This window comes from Aulonocara stuartgranti (genome assembly GCF_965226115.1).
Source record: "Aulonocara stuartgranti genome assembly, chromosome: 23".
Classification (NCBI taxonomy): Eukaryota; Metazoa; Chordata; class Actinopteri; order Cichliformes; family Cichlidae; genus Aulonocara; species Aulonocara stuartgranti.
The window spans coordinates 50,108,104-50,133,138 of record NC_138958.1 but is presented as its reverse complement, the minus strand read 5'-3'; the positions used below and the strand labels follow the sequence as shown (position 1 = coordinate 50,133,138).

At 41.9% G+C, this 25,035-nt stretch overlaps 2 protein-coding genes across 2 annotated transcripts in view; both read right to left on the bottom strand.

Moving 5' to 3' along the window:
• Window positions 1-25,035, bottom strand: part of LOC309701485 (NACHT, LRR and PYD domains-containing protein 12-like) — a 1,029,495-nt gene that overhangs the window by 461,084 nt on the left and 543,376 nt on the right. The window lies entirely within an intron of this gene.
• On the bottom strand, window positions 3,104-5,233 carry LOC309700400 (protein NLRC3-like; the record flags this gene model as incomplete). Its single annotated transcript, XM_082523919.1, has 2 exons — window positions 3,104-4,875; window positions 5,122-5,233. 2 exons carry the CDS (start codon window positions 5,231-5,233, stop codon window positions 3,104-3,106), a joined length of 1,884 nt encoding a protein of 627 aa, XP_082380045.1.

Sequence of the window (25,035 nt, the reverse complement as noted above, 5' to 3'; positions counted from 1 at the left end):
GATTGGCCAGCATTTCGGCACGGTTAGGAATCTAGCGCCACCTGCTGCTTTGGCATGTTCCTAGCAGCGTTTTTCTTCATTTCTGCCTTTATGTGTGGACGGGATTATTTTTTTAAAACGAAAACGGAAAATCTCCGTTTTCAAGAATACCCGTGTACGTGTGGACGTAGCCTCAGTCTCTGACTGGAAGCGCTAATTCGTCATTCGGCTTTTGTCAGACTAAAGTAACTGTTAAAACTGTTTGAAAAGCTCAGCTATACAACAAGGAGAGATTGAGAATTTCCTTTTAGTTCTCAGTTTATTTGATATTGACAAAAGTTAGTCAGTTTTGTCTGTTCTTCTGTAAAACAAACTAAGATTTATTTTTAGAATTAATATTTTGTTTCTAAGTGGAATTGACAATTTAGTCTGTTTCGTTTGTTCTATTTTGAAACTTAAACGCTTTAGCGGCTGCCTTTTGTGTAGTTTGCAATATTTGCCTTTATTTATCTGAAAAAGTCTCATGTTCCTTAAGTACATCTACCCTGTTGAACTTATTATGGGAAATAAATATTTAAATCAAAACAAGCTGCTGATTATTTCACATTTTACTTGTGAGCAACGGCACATTTAAATCTTACAAATATAGTTATTTGGCTTATATCGTGATAGATATCGTTATCGCCTGAAATGAAAAAAACATATCGTGATATGAAAAAATCTCATATCGCCCAGCTCTAATTTGAATAAAACGATGTTGATTCATTCAATCCTGAATCGATGTTTAATATAAATGTATTTTGCCAGAATCTCAGGTTAAAGCTCACAAACTATTTCAACAAGCAGCAAACAGATAAAACAGTAAATGAGAGCAGCTAAACACACAAAGATGGAAACACAGAGCGTGGATCGTTCACTCGACGGCACGTACACGGACACGCCGTCGGGGCTGAAAGTGGACAGCTCACAGATCCTGAAGCTGCAGGTTTCATCTGTCTCCAACCAAAACTGAGTGAAGCAGCAGCAAAAGAAGATCCAAACTCTGCTTCACGTTTGATCAATATGCTCATGAATTCTCTCTGACTTTGGCTGTTCCTGCCTGCACAGCTCTCTCTCTCTCAGTGTACTCCAAGAACAGCTTCAAACATCTGTTTCTGCATCATTCACTGTTTATTAGCCACCAGTCTGCTGTTGTGTTCAGTGCTGTCGGCCTCTGACAGTAAAGCCTCATTTCTGCTGTTCCATGGAAACTTTTTAAAATGATGACAGATTAAAAACTCTCAGCTGTGTCTGTAATCAAACCTCTGTAACTTTGCTTCACTTCAGCAGCATCAGCTCATGTTCACATGTTGCTTCATGGTTTTCATGGTTGATTTACCTCATTTTTTCAAAAATGACCTCTGATAGGAAAGTCTCATTTCTGCTGCTCAACACTGAAGAAATGTAAACTTTTCAAAATGATGACAAATTGGAAAACACCTAAACCCAGGAGATGTAACCCTTCTCTCTGGGGCGGAGGCAAGCGGACCACCTCTTTGATTAGAGCTGTGTCTCTAATCAAAGCAGAGATGGAACGATGCCACTTTTTTTTTTTAATATCTTGCTGCATTTTGTATAAGTTCATACTCAAGTTTAAAAAATCTAAACACTAAAGCTGTTCTGTTATACCTGTCTGCAAAAACACACTGCAGCCAAAACATTAGACAATACTGATCTTTGTATTTAAACTTTTTTCAGAACTTTAAATCTAAGTATTTAAAGTAATATTCAAAAGTCATTTAAATCATTTTTATGCAGACTTCAAAAACTCTGGTTGTGAATAAAAGAAGTGCAACATCAGCACCAAATAATGTTTCTATTGAACAACTAACACAAACAGGTTGTAGAATGGAGCCTTTTCTACTCACAGCTGAACAGAAACAACATCCAGAGTGGAAAACAGTGCAAATAACTGCAAACAGGCTTCATGACACTCATGTTTGATCAGATTCACTCCCTGCTCTCACACACCAACTCCAGACCTGCATTCATCTTTTCCCTCTGAACCCCCCAAACATACAAACCCTGAGACACTACCATTGCCCTTTCACTGACTGCCCCACTCCACCATTTGACCCTTAGAACTGAAGACGCTTCTCTCATAAGAGGTGAAACATCTTCAAGGAAACTTAAAGAAGTCCAGACGCTTTTCTTTCCAAGCTCCTTAGACTACGATGACCTGGATGTCTGAGAACCTTCACAGACTGATTTTACAAGAACAACTTGTGTCAAAAATCCCTGGCAGTGCCTGTCTGTCACACACACAAATCACTACAGTTACAAATTTAATAACTTAAAAAGTAAAAAGACCACTTTTGAGCCGTGTCTTTTTGGCCATAACGAATACCAAAAGAACCGAAATTTAATAACATTAAAACCAAACAATAAATGAGCAAAGTAGTGCATGATAAATATAGACAAATACAAAGTGCAATATAGAAACACTGGGTAAAAAGAAATGAACAATTAAAAAGGAGGATAACAGATGTGAGCAGTAGTTAAACAGTAGAAATAAATATATAATAAACAAACAAAAATAGATAATAAATGAAAGCCAGGTCTGAAAGGTGAGTTTGGCTTTAAAAGCATGAAAACACACTGCTGTCTTCAGGAAGGCTGCTCCAGTAACAGAAAGTCATCTACATGTGGGTTTAGTTCTGACTTTAGGGACAAGTAAAAAAATAAAATAAAATAAAAACATCTGTCCAGACAACCTGACAGTCAAAAATATAAACTCAGGAACTTAAAAGGAAAATTGTGCTGACTTTGAACGTCCGCATCAAGATAAACTTACAGATTTAAGAGTCAAAAAGTGTCAAAAAGTCTGTATCCTTACCTGAGAGTTTCAAGTTTACTGTCAGGACTCTTTAGTCCAACACACAGCAAATCCAATTCTGAATCCTGCAGTTTGTCCGAGCTCAGGTCCAGCTCTCTCAGATGATTGGATGGGGAGCTGAGAATTTCAGACAAAGCTTCAAAGCTTCTTTTTGAGAGTTTACAATCTCTCAGCCTGAGGAAGAATAACAATGGAGACATATTCTTTTATTCATCTAGCATTATTAAACATATTTGTTCATAGATTCACTTACAGCACTTTCTTGGATGCTTTGACCACTGGCAGCAGCTTCAAAAATGCCTTCTCTGAACGGGAGTATTTCTCCAGGTCGAACTCATCCAGATCTGATGACAGTAAGATGAAGACCAGAGCCGACCACTGAGCAGGAGACAGTTGATCTGTGGAGAGACGTCCTGATCTCAGGGACTGTTGGATCTCCTCCACTAGAGAACGATCATCCAGTTCATTCAGACAGTGGAACAGGTTGATGCTTTTCTCTGCAGACAGTTTCCCACTGAGCTTCTTCTTGATGTACTGGACTGTTTCCTGATTGGTCTGTGAGCTACTTCCTGTCTGTGTCAGCATGCATAGGAGATCCTGATTGGTCTGCAGTGAAAGACCCAGGAGGAAGCGGAGGAACAAGTCCAGGTGGCCATTTGGACTCTCTAAGGCTTTGTCCACAGCACTCTGGTAGAAGTCTTTTACAGTAAGTGTTTTCTGGAAGATTTTAAAGAGAGGAGATTGTTTCTTAAGCAGGTTGACTCCAGAGTTGATGAAGGTCAGATAGACATGAAGAGCAGCAAAGAACTCCTGAATGCTCAGATGGATGAAACAGTAAACAACGTTGTTGAACATGTGGCACTCATCAGCTTTAAAGATCTGTGTGAACACTCCTGAGTACACTGAGGCTGCTCTGATATCGATGCCACACTCTGTCAGGTCTGATTCATAGAAGATCAGGTTTCCTTTCTGCAGCTGATCAAAGGCCAGTTTTCCCAGAGACTCAATGATCTTCCTGCATGACTCTGTCTCAGCTCCTCCATCATACTTGATGTCCTTCGTTTTTAGGTGAAATAGCACAAGGCGTAGGTAGAGCTCTGTGAGAGTCTTAGGCAGATCTTTGCTCTCTTTGTTCTTCATGACAAACTCCAGAACTGTAGCAGTGATCCAGCAGAAGACTGGGATGTGGCACATGATGTGGAGGCTTCGTGATGTCTTGATGTGGGAGATGATGCTGCTGGCCTGCTCCTCATCTCTGAATCTCTTCCTGAAGTACTCCTCCTTCTGTGGGTCAGTGAACCCTCTGACCTCTGTCACCACGCCAACACAGTCTGGGATCTGATTGGCTGCTGCAGGTCGTGTGGTTATCCAGAGGCGAGCAGAGGGAAGCAGTTTCCCCCTAATGAGGTTTATCAGCAGCACATCCACTGAGGTGGACTTTCTAGGGTCAGTCAGGATTGTAGTTTTGTGGAAGTTCAGAGGAGGTCGACACTCATCCAGACCATCAAAGATGAACACAACCTGGAAGTCTTCAAAGATGTAGATTCCTGCTTCTTTGGTTTCAGTGAAGAAGTGATGAACAAGTTCCACCAAGCTGAACTTTTCCTCTTTCAGCAGATTCAGCTCTCTGAAAGTGAATGGAAACATGAACTGGATGTCCTGGTTGGCTTTGTCTTCAGCCCAGTCCAGAGTGAACTTCTGTGTTAGGACTGTTTTCCCAATGCCAGCCACTCCCATTGTCAGCACTGTTCTGATTGGTTTATCTCTTCCAGGTGGGAGTTTAAAGATGTCTTCTTGTCTGATGGTTGTTTCTGGTCTGTCTGGTTTCCTGGATGCTGTTTCAATCTGTCTGACCTCATGTTCATCATTGACCTCTGCAGTCCCTCCCCCTGTGATGTAGAGCTCTGTGTAGAACTGACTCAGGAGGGTCGGGTTTTCTGTTGTAGAAATCCCCTCGAGCACACACTGGAACTTCTGCTTCAGGTCTGACTTGAGTTTGAGCTGACACTCAGTGAGAATCTCTGCATGAATAAACAGCAAATGACACAAATGAGAAAACTGCATTCTGGTTACTGTGGTTATGTGTTCAGTTCACTGGACTCTTGGTGTCATGATCCGGGTGAGTCTGAGTAACTTTCCACAGCATCAGCTCTCCTCCCCTGGGTGGAGCCCTCCTCACTCCTCCCTGCTCCTCACCTGTTGCCAATTACTCCGGCAGTATCTATGAGCAGCACTCACAATGAACCTTCTCCAGATTGTCTGCTTACCACAGTCAGTTCTCTGCCTCACATTTTGTCTTGTGCTCCTCAGCTTGTTTCGCGTAACCCTCTTTTCCTGTTCCCTAGTCGGCACCTGGATACATCTTCCAACTCTCGCCATAAGTCACGCCTCAGGATTCTGGCCTGCCACTGCTGGGAAAACTCACTCTTGCAAACTGCCATCCTCAGCTGCCTGCCTCCCTGTGCACCCACATCTCACTCTGTACCCAGATTTAATTCATCTCCTCCTCCAGCTGATCTCCACCTGCAGCCACGTAACACCTCTTAGTTTTTAAATCTTGGACTCATTCACTACACTGTGGACCACTCTGATTATTATCTCCTTTGTTCCAGTGATCCTGGATAGTTTCTATTCGCCCGATTCTGCCCCTGTTGTTCCTTTGACCTGCCTCAGCTTATGTTCTGGCCTCAGCTCTGCACTTCTCATAATACCTCGCTTGCTGTTGAATTTAGCCGTGATTCAGCTTTCTCCGTCAAGAAATCTAGTAAAATACATTTCTGTTAAAAGTCACTCAGCCTCCGTTTTTTGGTTCTGTGCTTGACTCCATTCCTTTTCATGAGCCATTGAGCCCTGACACTTGGGTTATAACTAGACTTGTAGTCAAGACCGCCTAATCCGAGACCAAGACAAGACCAAGACCAGAGGGTATCGAGACCAAGACAAGACCAAGACCAAGTTGAGACGAGACCAAGACCGAGACTGAGACGAGACGAGACCAAGACCAAGACCGAGACAAAAAAAGTCTTTAAACTGCAGCCAGATGCTATTCTATATACATATGCAGGACACCTTAAACTAGTTTTTTAATTAAGCAACAAGGCAGAACAAAGTCGGGCCTGTATCAAGACACAGGGACTAAACCCCAATTCAACCAGACCCAGAACTGATCTGGAATTAAAACAGGACTACAACAGTAACCAAGACAGAACCAGAATCAGAACTAGATGATAGTAGCACTAAAAAATCATCATAGACCTGCACTACACTTATTTTTTAATTCTACCAAAGTACAATATTTAGATTGAGAAAAGTTTATATAATTATGTAGCCTTGTTGTGCAAACGTAATAAATATAGAATTTGAAAAGTAACAAATGGTATCTAAAAAGAAACACTAGGTACTAGATACATGTTCTGATGAGTTTTGGCAAACAACCATTTGACTAACATGTGTGTCTCACCTGCTCTTGTTCATCTCTGTTCTGTCCTCATTCTCTCTCTCCCTCTCTGCTCCTCTCTCTCTCCCTCTTTGTGCTGACAATCAAGCCAAACACCAACATCATCAACTATACAGTTGAAACCACATATTTATGTACTCTTCAGATAAAAACACAAACACTTTTTAATTGTAACATCAAATCAGACTAAATGTTTATTTTTTTAGATTGATAAATATAAAAAACATATTTGTTAACTTTGAGAGTAAAGAGAGAAACTATCTGTATTTCTTAATTGCAAATGGCACCAAATTGTATTCAGATTGAGCCACACTTATGGAGCTCCACAGTTCTTTTCCTGGTGTTTTGGTTGATATCTCTTGATTTTCCCATGTCAAAGAAACAGGCTCTGTGTTTTGCCTTATATGCATCCACAGCTGTGCCACAAACTTACTCACATGGACTCTACGAACCTATCAGAAGCTTCTTCAGCTCAGAATCGAATCGTCTGGAGTTTCTTATTAATTAACAATAAACTTAGTGTACATGTACTCCTAAATTTGATGAAAGTGATTAAAATAGACAGCTCCCTCTTTTTATTCTGACATTTAACTAATTCAAAAGATATTTCAACATTTATTTATCTAAAACAAAAGTTTACTCTAAATTGATGTTTAACAGTAAAAAAAAGTTTTTATGTTTTCTCCATAAAGTGTATGTAAATATCTGGTTTCAAATAACCTCCTGTGTACACATGAATATCTGCTCTTTGGGTTGGTTTGATTAAAATGGGACCAGCAGCAGGTTTAAGGTTGTACATTAAGATTGTGTACATCAGTACACAATTGAAACCGATTTAGAGAGTTTGTTTAGCCGTGGAGGGTAACAACTGAAAATATGAAATGTAAATCTCTAAAGAAACAGCATTGTTGCTGTTCGGCTTTTCATTTCGCCATTTGTTGATTCACTCGAAGAGCAAGTAACGCAACCAAGTGATCAGTTTGATATCAATCTTTTGTGATACACCGTCATATTTACATTATTAGTTCAGTACGAATGATTTGCTTTGGTACCTGGTCAAACTTAAGCTGTCCTCTGTCTGCAGCAAACTCGCAGCCAGCAGCTTCTCCCCCCTCGCTCACATGGGTGCTGTGCTCAGTCGCCTAGTGCCTGAGCTCGGATCATACCAAAATTAGGGGGAATTTACGACGGTGCGCTCTGTGCTTCGTGTGTTGTTTTTGTTTTATACAGTTGTCAGTCAGGCATCTAACTAAAAAATTACACTCCAAAAGACCCCATGCTTCTGAAAAAATGACCCGGGCTTAAGCCCAGTAAGCCACCCCCCCCGCTCCGCTGATGGTTGACTCCAAATCTCCCGAACACTATGTCGATTTGAGAACGCAAGACCGAAACAGCGAGACCAAGACCGAGACCAAGAAAAAAGTCCGTCGAGACCAAGACGAGACCAAGACCACGTAAAAGTGGTCTCGAGACCGGTCTCGAGACATCCAACTCTAGTTATAACTGAGGGCAGGTTTTATAGAGACACATTCGATTTAATTATGTTTATTTATACAGCACCAAATCAATACTAGCAACATTTCACATATTACATAAACAACACTATGGAGCCAGTAATGAATAAATATGTAGAATAAATGAAAGAATTTCAAGTATAAACGTTTTTTTAATTCCTCCAAATAACAACAACAGTCACCCCAATGTGCTTTATATTGTAAGATAAAGAACCTACAATAATACAACAGAAAAAAACCCAACTATCTTTTTGGGTCCTGAAAACTGAAGGCTCTGCCTCCCATTCTACTTTTAAATACTCTGTGAACAACAAGTAGGCCTGCAGTGTGAGAGCGAAGTGCTCTAATAGGGGGATATGGTACTACAAGGTCATTAAGATAAGATGGGGCCTGATTATTTAAGACCTTGTATGTGAGGAGCAGGATTTTGAATTCTGGATTTAACAGGAAGCCAATGAAGGGAAGCCGATACAGGAGAAATCTGCTCTCTCTTTCTAGTCCCTGTCAGGACTCTTGCTGCAGCATTTTGGATTAACTGAAGGCTTTTCAGGGAATTTTTTGGACTTCCTGATAATAATGAATTGGAAGTAATAAATGCATGAACTAGTTTTTCAGAGTCTCTCTGAGACAGGATATTTCTAACTTTAGTTGCACAAATGGAAGAAAGCAGTCTTACATGTTTGTTTAATATGTGCGTTGAAGGACATGTCCTGGTCAAAAATGACTCCAAGGTTCCTCACAGCGTTACTGGAGGCCAAGGTAATGCCATCCAGAGTAAGAATCTGGTTAGATACCATATTTCTAAGATTTTCAGGGCCGAGTACAATAACCTCAGTTTGATCTGTATTAAGAAGCAGAAAGTTAGCGGCCATCCAGGTCTTTATGTCTTTAAGACGTTCCTGCAGTTTAATTGGTGTGTGTTATCTGACTTCATGGACAGATGGAGCTGGGTGTCATCAGCATAGCAGTGTAAATGTATGCTATGTCTTCTAATGATGCTGCCTAAGGGAAGCTTGGTAACTGGAGCGTTGCCAGCAGAAGGCTGAAGTGGAATCTCCAAGAAAGCTGCAGAAGAAAAAGCATGAGCTGAAATGGTGGATTTCAGTCATATAAGGAGAACTGTGGCTTTCCTCCAACTTTTGACCAATCACCTTAGTGTACTGTTTATCAACCATAATAAAAAGCATTTACTGTCTGGGCATTTTTTTGTTTGGGTCTCCAAACAGCAGAAAGAAATGGCAGCCATTTTTTTTAACTTTACCTTCAACTGGTAAATAGATTTAAGAGAAAGCACTTTGATCATATTTGTGACGTGTCCCAAACTGTTGTTGTCGCCTCATTTATGTTGATAAAACAGCTCTAAAACCAATCTCACAATATAAATCTGTAAAATGGGCAGAAAACCTGCTGCTGGTCCCATTTTAATCAAACCAACCCAAAGAGCAGATATTCATGTGTACACAGGAGGTTATTTGTGCAGATGCATAAAACACAAACTGTTGGCTTTCTGCAGTCTCTCACTCCTGAAAGTGTTGGCAAGTGTTTTGGATTTATTATTTATATAGATTTTAATGGCACCTGTGTAATGTTAACTAATGTTTTTATTGTTTATGTATTTTTTGTTTAGTCATTCCCTGACTTACCTGTGGGTTCTGGGATGGTTTTATTTAAATTCTCCAACAGATCATTCTTGTTTATCCTCCCCAAAAGATTTTTAGTGACTTCAAAAGTGTTGATAGAGTAGGTATCAAACATCAGATCCACTATGTCCGTCCTCTCTGCATTCTCCAGTTCACTCTCTGGGATTGCTGGTAAACCTTCTACAGACCCGTTCTTCAGATGCCACTTAAATTCTTTAAAGTCATCACGTCCCAAATCCTTCAAAGTCCCCAGAAGGATTTCTTTAGGTGTCGTCATCTTTTACCCTGTAAGGATCCGATAAACAAAGACTGTAACAACAGCTGGAGAGGTAATTGTCTGATTTATCAGAATTTAACTTGATTCTAACAGCAGTTCATCACAATAAATTTCTAAGGCTCAGAATGCAACAAAATTGCACATGAAGAAGCACATAGAGAAGTATCCAAGTAACACTTTGCTACAATATAAAACAAACAATTATAAATAAAGAAAATATATAAACTAAATATATACACTACCCGTCAAACGTTTTAGAACAGCCCAATTTTTCCAGTGTTTTCGTCACGGTTTGCGAGCCGTGTGTAAATTATCAAAGGACCCTTTATGCAGGCAGCTCAGATGCAAGTGAGTTTATTCATCACATGGTGATACAAACAGAAATGGCGAAGGTGAGCATGGAAACTAAGCAAAAACCTAAAAACTAATAGTACACGAATATGAAGAAGTACACGAAGGGAAGACGAAAACACGGAACACAAGGGGTGGGAGCAAAGCACCACAACACATCACTATATAGACAGTTACACAGAGGGAGACACAGAAGGCAACAACACAGGGCGGAACAAATGGACAGAGAAGACTAAACACAGAACAGAGTGCACAGAGAAACAAGGGGGACAGGGAATCAAAACCTAGGAAGCATAGAATAACTCACAAACTAAACTGACATAACACAAAAATCACAAAGAACTGAAACCACTAGCTCAGGAGACCCAGGACCCTGACAGATACACAGACAAACCAGCAACTAACAGAGGCAAACACAAGGCTTAAATACACAGAGGGATAACGAGGGAATGAGACACAGAAGGAGGACACAGCTGGGAGTGATTGACAAGACGAGACAGAGGAAACGCAAACCAAACACACTGACATGAGACACGGACCTTCACAACAAAGCAGGAAATAGAAAGACTGAACTTAGAGGTACAACAAAACACAGAACCAAAACGTAAGAATAAACAAAGATACATCATGAAATCAAAGATTAACAATACAAAACAGAAAACACTGAGTCACAGACCCAGGATCGTGACAGTTTTATTGAAAATATCCTTTTTATTTCTCATTGCGCTCTGAAATGAAAGCATAGTACAAATAAGCAGTTGGAGTTAAAAATAAATCATGAAACACATTTATAGACCAAAGTTTATTCTAAACGTTTGACTGAACACACCCGTGGCTTCTGTCTACAATAGAAATCAAATATTCTCCCATATCTGTAGCAGATGTTCCCGTAAACGTGGACCTTGTAATAATAATAATAATAATAACTTTATTTATAAAGCGCTTTCAAACAAAGTGCTGTACAACTAAAGAGATAAATAAAATAAAAGCGATACATAGCAATACAGGTAAAAGACACAATACAAGTTAAAAACAATAAAAATGTAAAAACTAAAAGCCATAGAATTAAGACATGTAGGATCGGGTGAACAAATGTGTCTTCAACTTGGTTTTAAAAACCTCCACAGAGCAGCCTGCCGAATATCTTGTGGGAGGTTGTTCCACAGAAACGGGGCATGAAAAGAAAAAGCTCTCCAATTGTCTTTTTTCTGGCTCTAAGAACTTTTAGAAGACCAGAGTCCTGAGATCGGAGAGCACGAGATGGAACATAAAGGTGTAAAAGGTCGGAGAGGTATGAAGGTGCCAATCCGTTTAAAGCCTTGTAGGTGAGCAGCAGGACCTTAAAATCTGCTCGAACCTGACAAGGTAGCCAGTGAAGACATCTCAGAACAGGGGTAATGTGCTCAAATTTCCCAGTTCTTGTTAAAATGCGAGCAGCTGCATTTTGCACCAACGCCAGAATCTCAGGTTAAACCTCACAAAACTTTAACAACCACCAAACAGCTGAAACAGTAAATGAGAGCAGGAACATGGATTCTGCACAAAGACGTAAACACAAAGCTCAGAGCCGCCGACACATCAGAATCAGTGCGATGTCGCCTTTCTCACCCGATGGCACGGACACGGTCGGGGCTGAAAGCAGACAGCTCGCTGATTCTGATGTTTCGGCGGCTCCGAGCTTTGTGTTTACGTCCTTTTTACGCTGATTCTAAAGCTGTTAGTTTTATCTCTCTCCAAACAATATTGACTGAACCAGCAGCAAAAGAAGATCCAAACTACGCTTCACATAAACATCGTCATGAACTCACTCTGACTTTTGCTGTTTTGCTTCCACCAGGATAAAAATCACACGTCATGCACAGCTCTCTCTCTCTCTCTCTCTCTCACACACAGTTTCCTGTCTAAAAATCTGTTTTCTGCATTATTCGCTTGCTTGTTACGCACAAGTCTACCGTTGTTTACAGCGCTGTCGGCCGCTGTTTTTTTCCTTTTACTTACTTCCGAAAAGAAAACCTAATTTCTGCCGTTCAACAGGCTTCTGAACAAATTTAAACTTTTTAAAATTATGCAAAATGCAAAACACTGTGTCTGTCATAAAACCGCTGTAACTTCAGAGGTAATGTTCATATGTTGATTAATGGTTTTCTTTCGTTTTTGATCTACTGTAGAATATTTTTATAAAACCACCTTCATGTTTTTCTGTTTGATCTTCAGCTACTTTGACACAAAGGCCTCTGCTGTGATGCTCACACCTTTGATAAAGTCTTGCGAGTGTCAGCTTCCTTTTTATAGATACAAAAATATGTAAATGTACTGATCTGAATTATAATATTTCTGACTGTCTGAGGCAAAATTTCCCAGATTCAAATCGAATTGAATCGAATCGTGGATCGAATTGATTCAGGACCTTGTGAATCGGAATCAAATTGATTCTAGAATTCAGTGTCGATACCCTGCCCTATTTGCGACCAACATCCAGCCCAGGCTTTTTCAAGATTGGTACTACCACAGCTGATTTAAAACATTCAGGAAAGACTCAATGAAGTATTTAAAAGAAACAGGTTGTAGGGTCCTAATGCTGACCACAGTTCCTTTATAGCCCAGGCTGGTAGAGGATCCAAAGAACAGGTTGTACATCGAGCTGCTTTTACAACCTTACTTAATCCAGAAAGGGAAATAGAGATGGACCAATGCGATTGTTACAGGCCTTCGATGGGGTCTGTTTTTAAACTGTTTTTTTAACAGAAAAGCAGAGACAGGAGACATCAGTTGCGTTCGGTCTGCAGGCTCTTCCTCGTCTGATTTATTAACAGAGTTTAACAACGTCCTTTTCTTTTCATTTAGACACACACATTTCTCTTTTAACAACACAAACATTCAATTAGGTCCATAGCTCAAACCCTTTTGGTTACCTTGCACTCTCGCAAGAATAAACTTACAAAATAATCATTGTATATGAACGTCCTTATTTACAATAAATCTGTAACCAATTTTACTGCATTTCAGCATCAAAACATTTCTGTGCAGCACCACTAACACTGCAATTAACCCGCTTATGTCACCTTTATACTTTTCTTATACTTTAACAGATTCAAACAATATATTACATTTGTAACCAATAAACAAAAATATTCTTCCCTTGCTCACAAACAGTTCACAATCATCCACAAACAGTATACATCAGACTATTTACATTTGACACATAAGAACTGGGTAGGTCCTAATCAACTGTAACTTCCAATAATGCCAGGATAAAAGAAGTGTCTAAGAGCTCCATTTGTCACAAAATAAAACAGGTAATAAGACCAGCTGCCTATTTAGACTACGAGTGAAATGGCGGCTGCCATTACAAATGGCGGTATAGTTAGCTTTCTCTCAGTCAGTGAAAACACACTCTCTCACAACATTCGTGGTCTTTAAACAAAGACAGAAAAAGGTTTCTTGCCTTTATATGTACATTGCAGTGAGCAAACTTGAACCACTAACCTGTTTTTTTAACAGAAAAGCAGAGACAGGAGACATCAGTTGCGTTCGGTCTGCAGGCTCTTCCTCGTCTGAGGCAGAGACGCGTTGCAACGGCCTATCGCACTCACCACTATCTCCCCCTTGTGGCAATGCCACGCAATTACATTGTCCATAACGCTAAATGAAAAGTGCAATACCACCATAAAATCAGGTCTTTTACATCAAAAACAATTCACAACAAAATTACAATTGTGACCATACACTTGTGGGCGTCACACACTCCCGAACAAAAAGAAAATGGCTCCTGACATTTAACCTCTTACCCTCTAAAACTCATTATACTCATTATTCAAACAGCTCAAATCACATCCCCTTCCCACATACCCACATTCCTTGTGTACTAACATGTATAGATTGGGCAGTTATAATATACAGGGAAGGTGCCTGGGTGTGCACAGTGAGATGTTGGAATGCGATATGGCACTAGGGGGAAGTAAGGTAACAGGGGATATGGTGGCATGGTGTAGTGTGTTGTGTTTGGTGACTCGTGCACTTCAGCACAACTGACTGATGGATGCACCCGGAGAGAGGGCTGGCCAAGGGTGTCATATGTGAAATGTGTAACAGGCCGTCGTTCTCTAGTAGACCTTCTTAGAACTGATTCATTAGTCGGCGGGGCCACGTTAGGTGTATACTGTGCCCTTTCTGAAAGCGGCAGTCCAACTTCTCCTTCGTCGACTGTGAAAGGCACTTCAGTGACTCCTGATTCCTGTACCCTCTCATGTTCCTCCTCTCCCATGTCGTTGTCAAGTTCAGTGCTTTGGTGTCCACCATCTTGTTCCATTCCTTGTTCCCTCAATTCATCTGTTGCTTCTGTTGGCTGAGGTGCTCCACAGTTGACCACTCTGCTGAACTCAGCTGTTCCTCTTGGGGGTCCAACAGTATGGTTACAGGTATGTAGTGCATCCTCTTTGTTCCCACTTCTCAAATCATACCTCAACTCATAATACATGGAACTCTCATCCTCATCGGAGCTTGCGTCAGAGTGGGGTTGAAACTCTGTCTCTCCTTGAGCTGGTTTTGGTTTCTTTTTCTTGACGGCGGATGGCCCGTCCCCCTTATCTACAGCAGGCAAGTCCACAGGAAGCTCATTGACAAGATGCAATAGATTGCGATGCAGAACACGCACTTTCTTCCCCTTTGCCTCTGAGGTCACTCTGTACACTGGGCTGTCATTGATCTGTTCCTTCACCACATAAATGGTGTTCTCCCAGTAGGACCTTAACTTGCCAGGACCACCCCTCTCAGTCAGGTTCCGCACTAGTACTCTGTCTCCAGGTTGGAGTACCACTCCTTTCAAATGCCGGTCATAGTGTTTCTTTCCACGATCACTTGACTTTTGGCTGTTTCCAGATGCAATCCTGTTAGCCTCAGTCATTCGTTCTTTCCATTTCTCAGCATAACCTCTTGCAGTTTGTGGCTCTCCATCAGTAACCAACTTGAACAGGAGGTCTACTGGCATTCGTGGATGTCGACCAAAAAGCAGAAAGAATGGCGAGTAACCCGTTGCTTCATGGCGAGTGCAATTGTACGCATGAACCATCTGTGGGAGATATTCTCTCCATCTTTCTTTTTTTCTTCACTCAGGGTCCTCAGCATCTGCAAGATGGTACGATTAAAGCGTTCAGCTGGGTTGCCCTGAGGGTGGTACGGAGTTGTTCGAGAGTGCCCCACATTGCTCAACTGTTGTAGAGTCCGGAAAAGCTCGTTCTCGAACTCCTGCCCCTGATCATGGTGCAGCCTTAAAGGGTAGCCAAACCTGGGGATATAATCACTGAAAATCCTTTCAGCTGCAGTTTTGCCACTCTTGTTGCGGGTTGGATAGGCCTGGGCATACCTAGTAAAGTGGTCTACCACAACTAGGATATACTGATATCCGCCCCTGCTTGGCTCTAAGTGGAGGTAATCAACTGAAACCAATTCCATTGGTGAGCTTGTGGTAATGCTGGACATGGGAGCTCGGACATGTGTCACCGGTTTCTTCTGTTTGATGCACGGACACTGCCGGGTGACATAGGCTTCGATGTCTCGCCTCATGTATGGCCAGTAGAACCGTTGCCTCGCCAGGCTGAGAACTCTTTCTACCCCGACATGCCCCATGTCATCATGCAGATGTTTCAGGACCAGGGATTTGAAGCTAGCTGGTAAGACTAGTTGGCGCTTTTCTGCAGTCTTACGATACAGAACTCCGTCTTCTAAGCTCAGCTTTGTCCACTCATGCATCATTTTCCTTGCCGGACCTCTCACATTCCGTCTCATGTCATCTGTCAGCTTTTGATCTGAGTCTTTCATTTTCATGATCTCACCTATCGCAGGATCTGCTCTTTGAGCCCTTTGTAGTTCATCCAAATTGATGGGCGTGACCATTTCTTGGATTACTGGTTCAAGCTGGTCACCTTGCGCTAAAACCAGAGCAGCGATCCATGCGACATCTCCATGCTTGCCTGCTCCACATCCCTCCCAAGTAGCGGCAACAGCTTCTTTGGAGAGCTCTTTTGTACATTCAGTGACGTATCTGTCAATGTCAAGGGGACTCCTCGACAGGGTGTCTGCGTCAACATTTACTTTGCCAGGTCTGTACCTTATATCAAACCTGAAATCTGATAGCTCTCCCACCCATCTGAACCCAACCGCATTCAACTTGGCGGTACTCATGACATAAGTTAAGGGATTGTTGTCTGTGTAGATGGTAAAATACGGGGCATAGAACAAGTAATCCCTGAACTTCTCGCAGACAGCCCACTTGAGGGCGAGAAACTCAAGCTTGCCCGAGTGGAGTCTGTAATTCTTTTCAGCCGGTGTCAGTGTTCGGGAGCCGTATCCAATCACTCTTAGCTTCCCACTCTGATGTTGGTAGAGAACGGCCCCAAGTCCTTTATCAGATGCGTCTGTATGAAGGACGAAGGGAAGCTCAAAATCCGGGTAGGCAAGTACAGGGGGGTTTACCAACATATCAATCAACTTACACAGGGCACCCTGGTGCTTCTCTGCCCACTCAACTGGTGTTTTGGATGGTAACTGTGCGCCTTTCCCCTTCTGTCCTGTAACCTTCCCCAGAAGATGCTCCTCTTTGGTTTTCTTGGGTTGCAAAAGCTCATAGATGGGTTTTGCTATTCTCGAGAAATCCTGGATATATGAGCGATAGTAACTCAGGAACCCAGCAATCCTCCTCACATCTCCCACTGTGGCAGGTGTCTCCTTTTTCAGGGCGTACACTGCCTCGAGATCTTTTGGGTCAATGCGTACTCCTTCAGCTGACACTAAGCGCCCAACATACCTCACTTCTCTTTTAAATAGGTCACATTTTGTCGGCCGGAGTTTGACTCCGTAGTTCTGCAGGGCTCTCAAGACTTTCCTCAGCCCTTCCACATGTTCCTCAAAAGTCTTGGCATAGCACAAGATGTCATCCAAGTATGGAATGCAGCACTCATCCCGAAGGGGAGCCAGCATTTCTTCCATACTGCGTTGGAATGCAGCAGGTGCGTTGGTAAGACCGAAGGGAATTCGCACCCATTCATAAAGGCCCCAGGGGGTGATGAATGCAGTCAGATGGCGGGATCCTTCTGCTATAAAGCCCTGGTGATAGGCTTTTCCCTGGTCCAAAATGGAGAACCAGTTGTACCCTCCCAAGGTGTCAATGAGGTCCTGGATTCTTGGTAATGGGTGGCGATCAGGTACTGTGCGCTGGTTCAGGAGACGGTAGTCGATACAGAGCCTTAGGGAGCCATCCTTTTTCCGCACGCAAACTATTGGCGCAGAGTAAGGGGATCTAGACTTTACAATCCATCCTCTTGCCAAGAGGTCCTCAATATACTCTTTAACCTCCTTATAGAGGGGTTTTGGAATTGAGGTGTACGATTTCTGAATTGGGGTTGTGTCTTTGAGTGTTATTGCCATTTCCAAGCTGGGAATGCACCCCATGTCATTCTCATCACGTGCAAAAGCCCCTGACTCTTCCCTTAACATTTTCTTGGCAACAGTCTGTTGGTCTTCAGTCAGGTGACTAACATCAACAGGTGGATCCCATTCCTGTGTTGCTTGATCTTCACCGCACTGCTGGGGTATTTGAGATACATCAGGGTCGACATCTTGAGTCACTTTGGGCTCACCGAGGTTTGGTAAGTCAGTTTGTACGACTCCTGCTATTGGTTCAATAGTTCCAAGGGCTGCTCTGCCGGTGAGGGTCACATCATGCTTAGTGTGATTGCCAATAGGTACTTTGACATATGGGACTCTGGCATCACAAACTGTGAGGAGGCTGTTGCCAATATCAAGCTGTTGCAGTTGTGGGTTGCTCTCAGTTGGTTCAAAGAGCACGAGGGGGTTGGACATGTCAACTGTAGAGGAGACTTTACACTTAACATACTTAACTTGACCAGCCGGGATTACTACATCATACAGGCCCACTTTTAGGACACTCTGGCTGACCACGTTATCACTGGTAAGCTTGGTCTGGATGAAGTTGACCAGTGCCGTCGCTGTGTCATCCTGGAGGTTCATCGCGCTGCGCAGGAGGCTCACAATGGTGGGTATGAGGTTTGTACTAGCATTTGGCCCCAGTATCAGCTGTTCAATTACATTGAAACCAATCAGGGGGCAGTCCATGGGCACACTGCTTACTAAAAAGGGGACTTGTACAGTCAAGTTTGGGTCACTATTCTCTGGGAGACTCACCATCACGCCCACCCAGCCGTCGTAGGGTAATGGCTGGCCATTAACACCAAGCACACTAAGAGCCTTATCTCCAATAAGTTCTGTCAGTGGCCGGAGTTTGTGGTCAGAGAGGTAGGCTTTTGCCCACTGGCGATCAATGAGACTCACTTGTGCACCTGTGTCCAATAAACAGTCCACTGCAAAGCTATGAATGTACCACTTGATTTTACATTTTTTCCCAACAAGCTGTGCCACTCTCTCACTTGCCCCTGTGTCTGCATTTTTCGTTGGAAGGGTCGCCCAACTACTTCTGACATGAGCAAACTCTTCTGAGCACATACCTCGTGATTTTGGGTCTGGCTGTCCACTGGTTCTGGGCGTGTGTGTATCAGCAGGAGGCCAACTAGAGCTTCTGGGTTGGCTTCGTTTGAGACATCCCATTGCCCTGTGACCTGTCTCCCCACAGATAAAACAATGAGTGCATGAAGTAGCCCCACTTTCAATACACTTGGGACAGCCATACTGTTTTGCAGTTTGTCTGGGCTTCTGCTTTGGGTGTGCACACTGACAAGTGGGTTCACGAGCCTGACTGGCTGTGAGAGACTCAACCACTTTGGTCAGGGTTTCCACCTTCGCAGCCAGCTCTTCTATGACTTTATTCTTACTCTTAGATTTACAGTCAGTCATTTCAGTGTCTTTGGCAGGTTCAAGTTGAGCAGTATGAGCATGTGTTACCTTTTGTCGAGTGGAATATCCCAGTCTTCGCTGTCGCTCACTCTCTTCGCTTGACACTTTGTTCACTTGCCTTATCAAGGCTTCATCTGACACACTGTAGTCTGATAGTAGTGGCTTGAGTTCATTACGAATGTCACTATATTTTGGTAGAAGACCTTGATGAATGGTGCGTAGAAATACATTTTGGATCGTACGTGTCTCATACGCAACGTCCATGTTATCCTGCCTGGATGCAAACATGACTTTCTGCTTCAGTCCAATCATCCTGTAGAGGAACTGTTGTGGAGTTTCATGGTCATGTTGCTTAGTGCTCAACAATTCCTGAAATAACTCACTCCCACTCTTCTCACTCAGGTGTGAACGTAGTAAGCTTTTGAGTTCAATGAGGGTCAAGTCATCTTTACTGATCAACATGTCCTTAAACTGTCCAGGCTTGATAATACGGAGCACACCTTGAATGATCTCTCCCTCTGTGTGCTTCACCTTGAGCCCCTCCTCAATCTGCTTACACAGTCCATGGTAGCTAATGTCAGATGCAATGTCCCCAACCTGACCACCATGTACTTTAAACTCTCTGTGTTGCAAAAATGGCAGGTCTCTTAGGGAAACCATGTGATCAGGCTTAGATTGTCGCATGTCTGTGGTGGAGCGGCTGTTTGTCACGCTCTCAGCTCGAGGCTGGAGTGACTGTGTAATAGTGGGGGTGGGTGTGTCTTGTGTTGCAGATGTCACTTGTAAATCTGCTAACTTTTTACCAAGTGCCTCGTAGTTAGCCTTTAGCATTTCATACTCTGTTATTTGTGGATTAACAGACTCAAGAGGCAATATAGCTGAGGTAAGTACATCACTCTTTTCCGGGTGCTTAAGTGTTGTGAGAGTAACAACATTTTCCTCTGAGACTACAGGGTGAGATACTTCAGCGGCATGACTATCAATGAGATGAATAATAGCATCTTTCAACAGCAGTAGGTGTGAAAACCCCTGATCCTCTAAGTCAAGCAATGTCTTACAGCGTAGATAAGCACAAACATAATCAAAACAACTTTCCTCATCACCACGTCTTACACTTGCGGGGTCCACATCAGGTACTGGTGTGATGTTTGTAGCAATCTGGAAGAGTTCCTCTGCTGTCAGTGCATAAAGACTCTTTCTGATCTGCCAAGCCAGTTCTTTTCTTTCACTGTCCTCCATTCTGTGTCTTTTGGCTAGCACTCCTCACAGTGCAGTCAGCTCAAACACGCAGCCCGTCACCTCTCCAGCAGGGGTTCCCCTCCTCGACACAGGTCCCGCTGCTGCCTCAGTTGCACGTCTGCTGTTCCAACACGCCTGCCCTGTGATGGCTGTCTCTGGTTCGTTGATTAAAGGATCAGCAGTCACCCACGTAGCATGCTGATCCCCGTACGGGCCACCAAAATTATGTTACAGGCCTTCGATGGGGTCTGTTTTTAAACTGTTTTTTTAACAGAAAAGCAGAGACAGGAGACATCAGTTGCGTTCGGTCTGCAGGCTCTTCCTCGTCTGATTTATTAACAGAGTTTAACAACGTCCTTTTCTTTTCATTTAGACACACACATTTCTCTTTTAACAACACAAACATTCAATTAGGTCCATAGCTCAAACCCTTTTGGTTACCTTGCACTCTCGCAAGAATAAACTTACAAAATAATCATTGTATATGAACGTCCTTATTTACAATAAATCTGTAACCAATTTTACTGCATTTCAGCATCAAAACATTTCTGTGCAGCACCACTAACACTGCAATTAACCCGCTTATGTCACCTTTATACTTTTCTTATACTTTAACAGATTCAAACAATATATTACATTTGTAACCAATAAACAAAAATATTCTTCCCTTGCTCACAAACAGTTCACAATCATCCACAAACAGTATACATCAGACTATTTACATTTGACACATAAGAACTGGGTAGGTCCTAATCAACTGTAACTTCCAATAATGCCAGGATAAAAGAAGTGTCTAAGAGCTCCATTTGTCACAAAATAAAACAGGTAATAAGACCAGCTGCCTATTTAGACTACGAGTGAAATGGCGGCTGCCATTACAAATGGCGGTATAGTTAGCTTTCTCTCAGTCAGTGAAAACACACTCTCTCACAACATTCGTGGTCTTTAAACAAAGACAGAAAAAGGTTTCTTGCCTTTATATGTACATTGCAGTGAGCAAACTTGAACCACTAACCTGTTTTTTTAACAGAAAAGCAGAGACAGGAGACATCAGTTGCGTTCGGTCTGCAGGCTCTTCCTCGTCTGAGGCAGAGACGCGTTGCAACGGCCTATCGCACTCACCACTATCTCCCCCTTGTGGCAATGCCACGCAATTACATTGTCCATAACGCTAAATGAAAAGTGCAATACCACCATAAAATCAGGTCTTTTACATCAAAAACAATTCACAACAAAATTACAATTGTGACCATACACTTGTGGGCGTCACACGATATTACGTATCGGTCCATCTCTATTTCTATTAATTTACGTCAGTATCAATACTGATTTTGTATGTATTTTGAAGGATTTGAACCAAAGGCAAAAAATACCATGAGCAAAAAATGGCAGTCATGATTATAAAATAGGGAGGTTTCTTTTTTTTTAACATAGATTAAACTCATTAAATAAAACAACAAGTTTATGAGCTTTCTTGTTATTCACAAGTTTCAGCGATTTAGCCCAGAGTCTAAAGTCATTCAGCCATCTGTTTATACATGGTTTAGCTTTAAAGTATCTGCATTTGTGAAGAAAAAATTTTCCCATTAACAAAATCGTCCTAATCAACAGGTCAAAATCTGCATTCTCAGCAAGTATTCCAAACTTTATTACTGTCACCGTCAAATGTGGTAACTGAATTCTCCTGGACTGTAGCCAGCTCCACATGTCAGTCCAGAAGGAGTGCACTGATTCACAGTAGAAAAACAAGTGATCCAGACTTTCAATATCATTTTCACAAAATGTGCAGGCGTTCACATCTAAGTTAAATTTCCGTCTTAAGAATTCATTGGTTGGATAAACCTCATTAATGATTTTAAAGTGAACCTCTTTTACTTTAGGGGAAAGAGGAAGTGAAATATACTTTTTTCTTATCGCCTTAACCTCCATGGTCTCAAATTCTTTAAGGATATAATTTCTTTTAACCGGATTAGGGCAAATGTCGTTGATCAAAATATTCCTGATCACTTTGTTTGTAAACCTGCTGTCACCAAATTCAGCTCCAGCTATGCAGAGCTGCCTCAGTCCAGGAGAAATTTTAGAGTGCACAATATCTTCTTTTATCCTTGATCTCAAAGGGACTGGGATGGCTTTCACTAGGGATTTATATCTGTTAGCAGTACATCTTACATCAAATTTCTCACAAAACGTATCATGTTTTAATAAGACCCCATTATCATCCGTAAAATGAGCTACAGCCCAAATCCCTTAAGATCTTCCAGTAGAGAAGGACCTGCTGATGGAAAGCTGAGAGTTTAACAGGTAACGAACTGCAATCAAAGTCACAACGTAACAAAAAGTCTATTCCACCCATTTTGCCAAAAAATCACACTGGGAATAATGTTCCAAAAGGAATTTTTGTTCCTAATGAAAGATCTTAACCATTTCAGTTTTAGTACACCATTCATAACATCAAAGTCAATGGCATTAGCCCCACCCTCTTCATAATTCTTAATCATATCATTTTTCTTTATATAATGACATTTGTTCCTCCATATGAACCTAAAATTAAGATTATTTATAGATTGAATTCGTTTTGGAGATATGGTCAGAGAAAAGGCTGGATAGATTAGTCTGGACAGACTGTCCATTTTGGTTAGCAAGATTCTCCCAAACAGAGTTATGTCCCTTTGCAGCCACCTGTTTAAAATTGACTTACACTTTTCTATATTGGTACAGATATTCTTATTTTCAGTTGATGTCTTATCCTTGCAAATTACAATGCCCAGATACTTCACCTCTTTTTTGATCTGTATATTATCTATTGCTTGCAGGGGACACTCATGCAGAGCTAGAATTTCTTATTCATTAATATTCAGCTGTAGGCCAGAAGCTTTGGAGAAGTGGTTGATCACCTGCAAGGCTAAAGGAATCTGGTCCTCATTTTTTAAAAACAGGGTGGTATCATCTGCGAGCTGACTGATTATTATCTGTTCACCCATCACAGTTAACCCCTCAATGTGACTGTTTATAATCAAAATAGACAACAGCTCAGCAACCATGATGAACAGAAGTGGTGAGCTGCTACATCCCTGCCTTATCCCTCTATTAACCTCAAACCTTGAGCATGTACCATGTTCTAGCAAAACAGAGCTGTTAATGTCATTATATAGCATCTCTATAACATTGATAAATTCCTGTCCAAAACCAAAAGACTGCAGAGTTTTTAATATGAACGTATGTTCAACTGAGTGAAATGCTTTGTAAAAATCTAAGAACAGGATGTATCCTCTCTCTTGTGTCACGATGAGTTGTGTGGCTGTCAGTGGCTGGCCCCACGTGCAGGACTCAGAGACAAAACATTAACTTAAACGACAGCTTTATTTGCTGGTGAGTCACCCTTGGCGATACATAAACAACAACTTAAACTAACTAGACTGGAGATGATGAAGGTAGACGACAACGAATACACACACAACAAACGTGGAGGACGCAACAACTGGCAGAGAAAAACACAGGGCTTAAATGCATACTGAGGTGATTAGGGAATGTGAAACAGGAGGAGAACACAGCTGGGACTCATCAGACATGACAAGACAAGGGGCGGCAAAACTCAACACATTGACATAGTACACAGACTTTCAAAGTAAAACAGGAAACTGAACAGACGTGGACTAAACTAGGGGATACAGTGACAGAACAAGAGACACACTGACAGAGATGACTGTATACTAACAGAAGTAACACAGAACCACGACCTAAGAAGGAGAACACAAGAAATGCCAAGGACCTAGGGAGTTAGGAATACTAGCGACAAAAATCAAACCCAAGAGAATCAAAACACATCATGAAATCAAAGATAACTAATACAAACAGAAAAACACTGAGTCCACAGACTCAGGACCGTGACATCTTGGATTATTTCACTGTACTCAAGGAGGTCCAAAACCAGCCCAATATTGTTATGAATTAGTCTTCCTTTCAGAAAACCTGATTGCGTTTCACTGATAATGTTTGAGATGCCTTTCTTTAGCCTCTCAGCTACAGGATCTTATAGTCAGTGTTTAAGGTGATGGGTCTTAAATTGTCTAAAATTCTTTTATCCTTACCCGATTTAGGGATCAGGGTTATCAGCGCTTGTTTCATGCTCGGCATCAGTTCTTTTTTTCTCTATCGATTCTTTTAATGCATCAAACAATAAAGTTCTTAGGTCCTTCCAGAAGAATTGATAAAAATTAGTAGTGAGTCCATCTGTCCCTGGGGACTTGTTTAATGCCATTTTCATGACCACCAAATCCAGTTCCTCAATTTGGCGGCCGCTACTAAGTTTTAAAATTACTCATACTAATCTTTCTGGGTCACAAAATAAACTTTTAACATATTTTCAGGCGAGAAAGTAGCTGTGTAAACATCAAATATCTGCTCGGTTTATCAAGATACCGCATATTTGCAAAAGTGCTTCGACGTTTTCGGAGACGTCTGCTACCCACCAGCACTATAGCCAGCCAGGAGCTCGAGGGTCACTGAAGCCACCGAGAACGGCACAACTCCCGGCACATCATTTTCAGATCACCGCGGACTTTCGCTACTCAGGTTAAACATGATATATAAGTCCAGGGCCGTGCAGAGAGGTTTAAAGGGGCGGGTGCTCAAAGTTAAAAAGGGGCACATTGAACCAGGCTGAATAACAACAACACACATTCATCAACAATCTAACATGGAAAGGGCAGGGCTGTGTTGATCTGAGACTCTAGACATTAAAAAGTCCACAGGAGAGATGGTAGCTGATTAAACAAGTGTCATGAGATAATAACAAAATGCAAAGATTGGTGACAGCGCTTGGAACCATAAGGCAACAA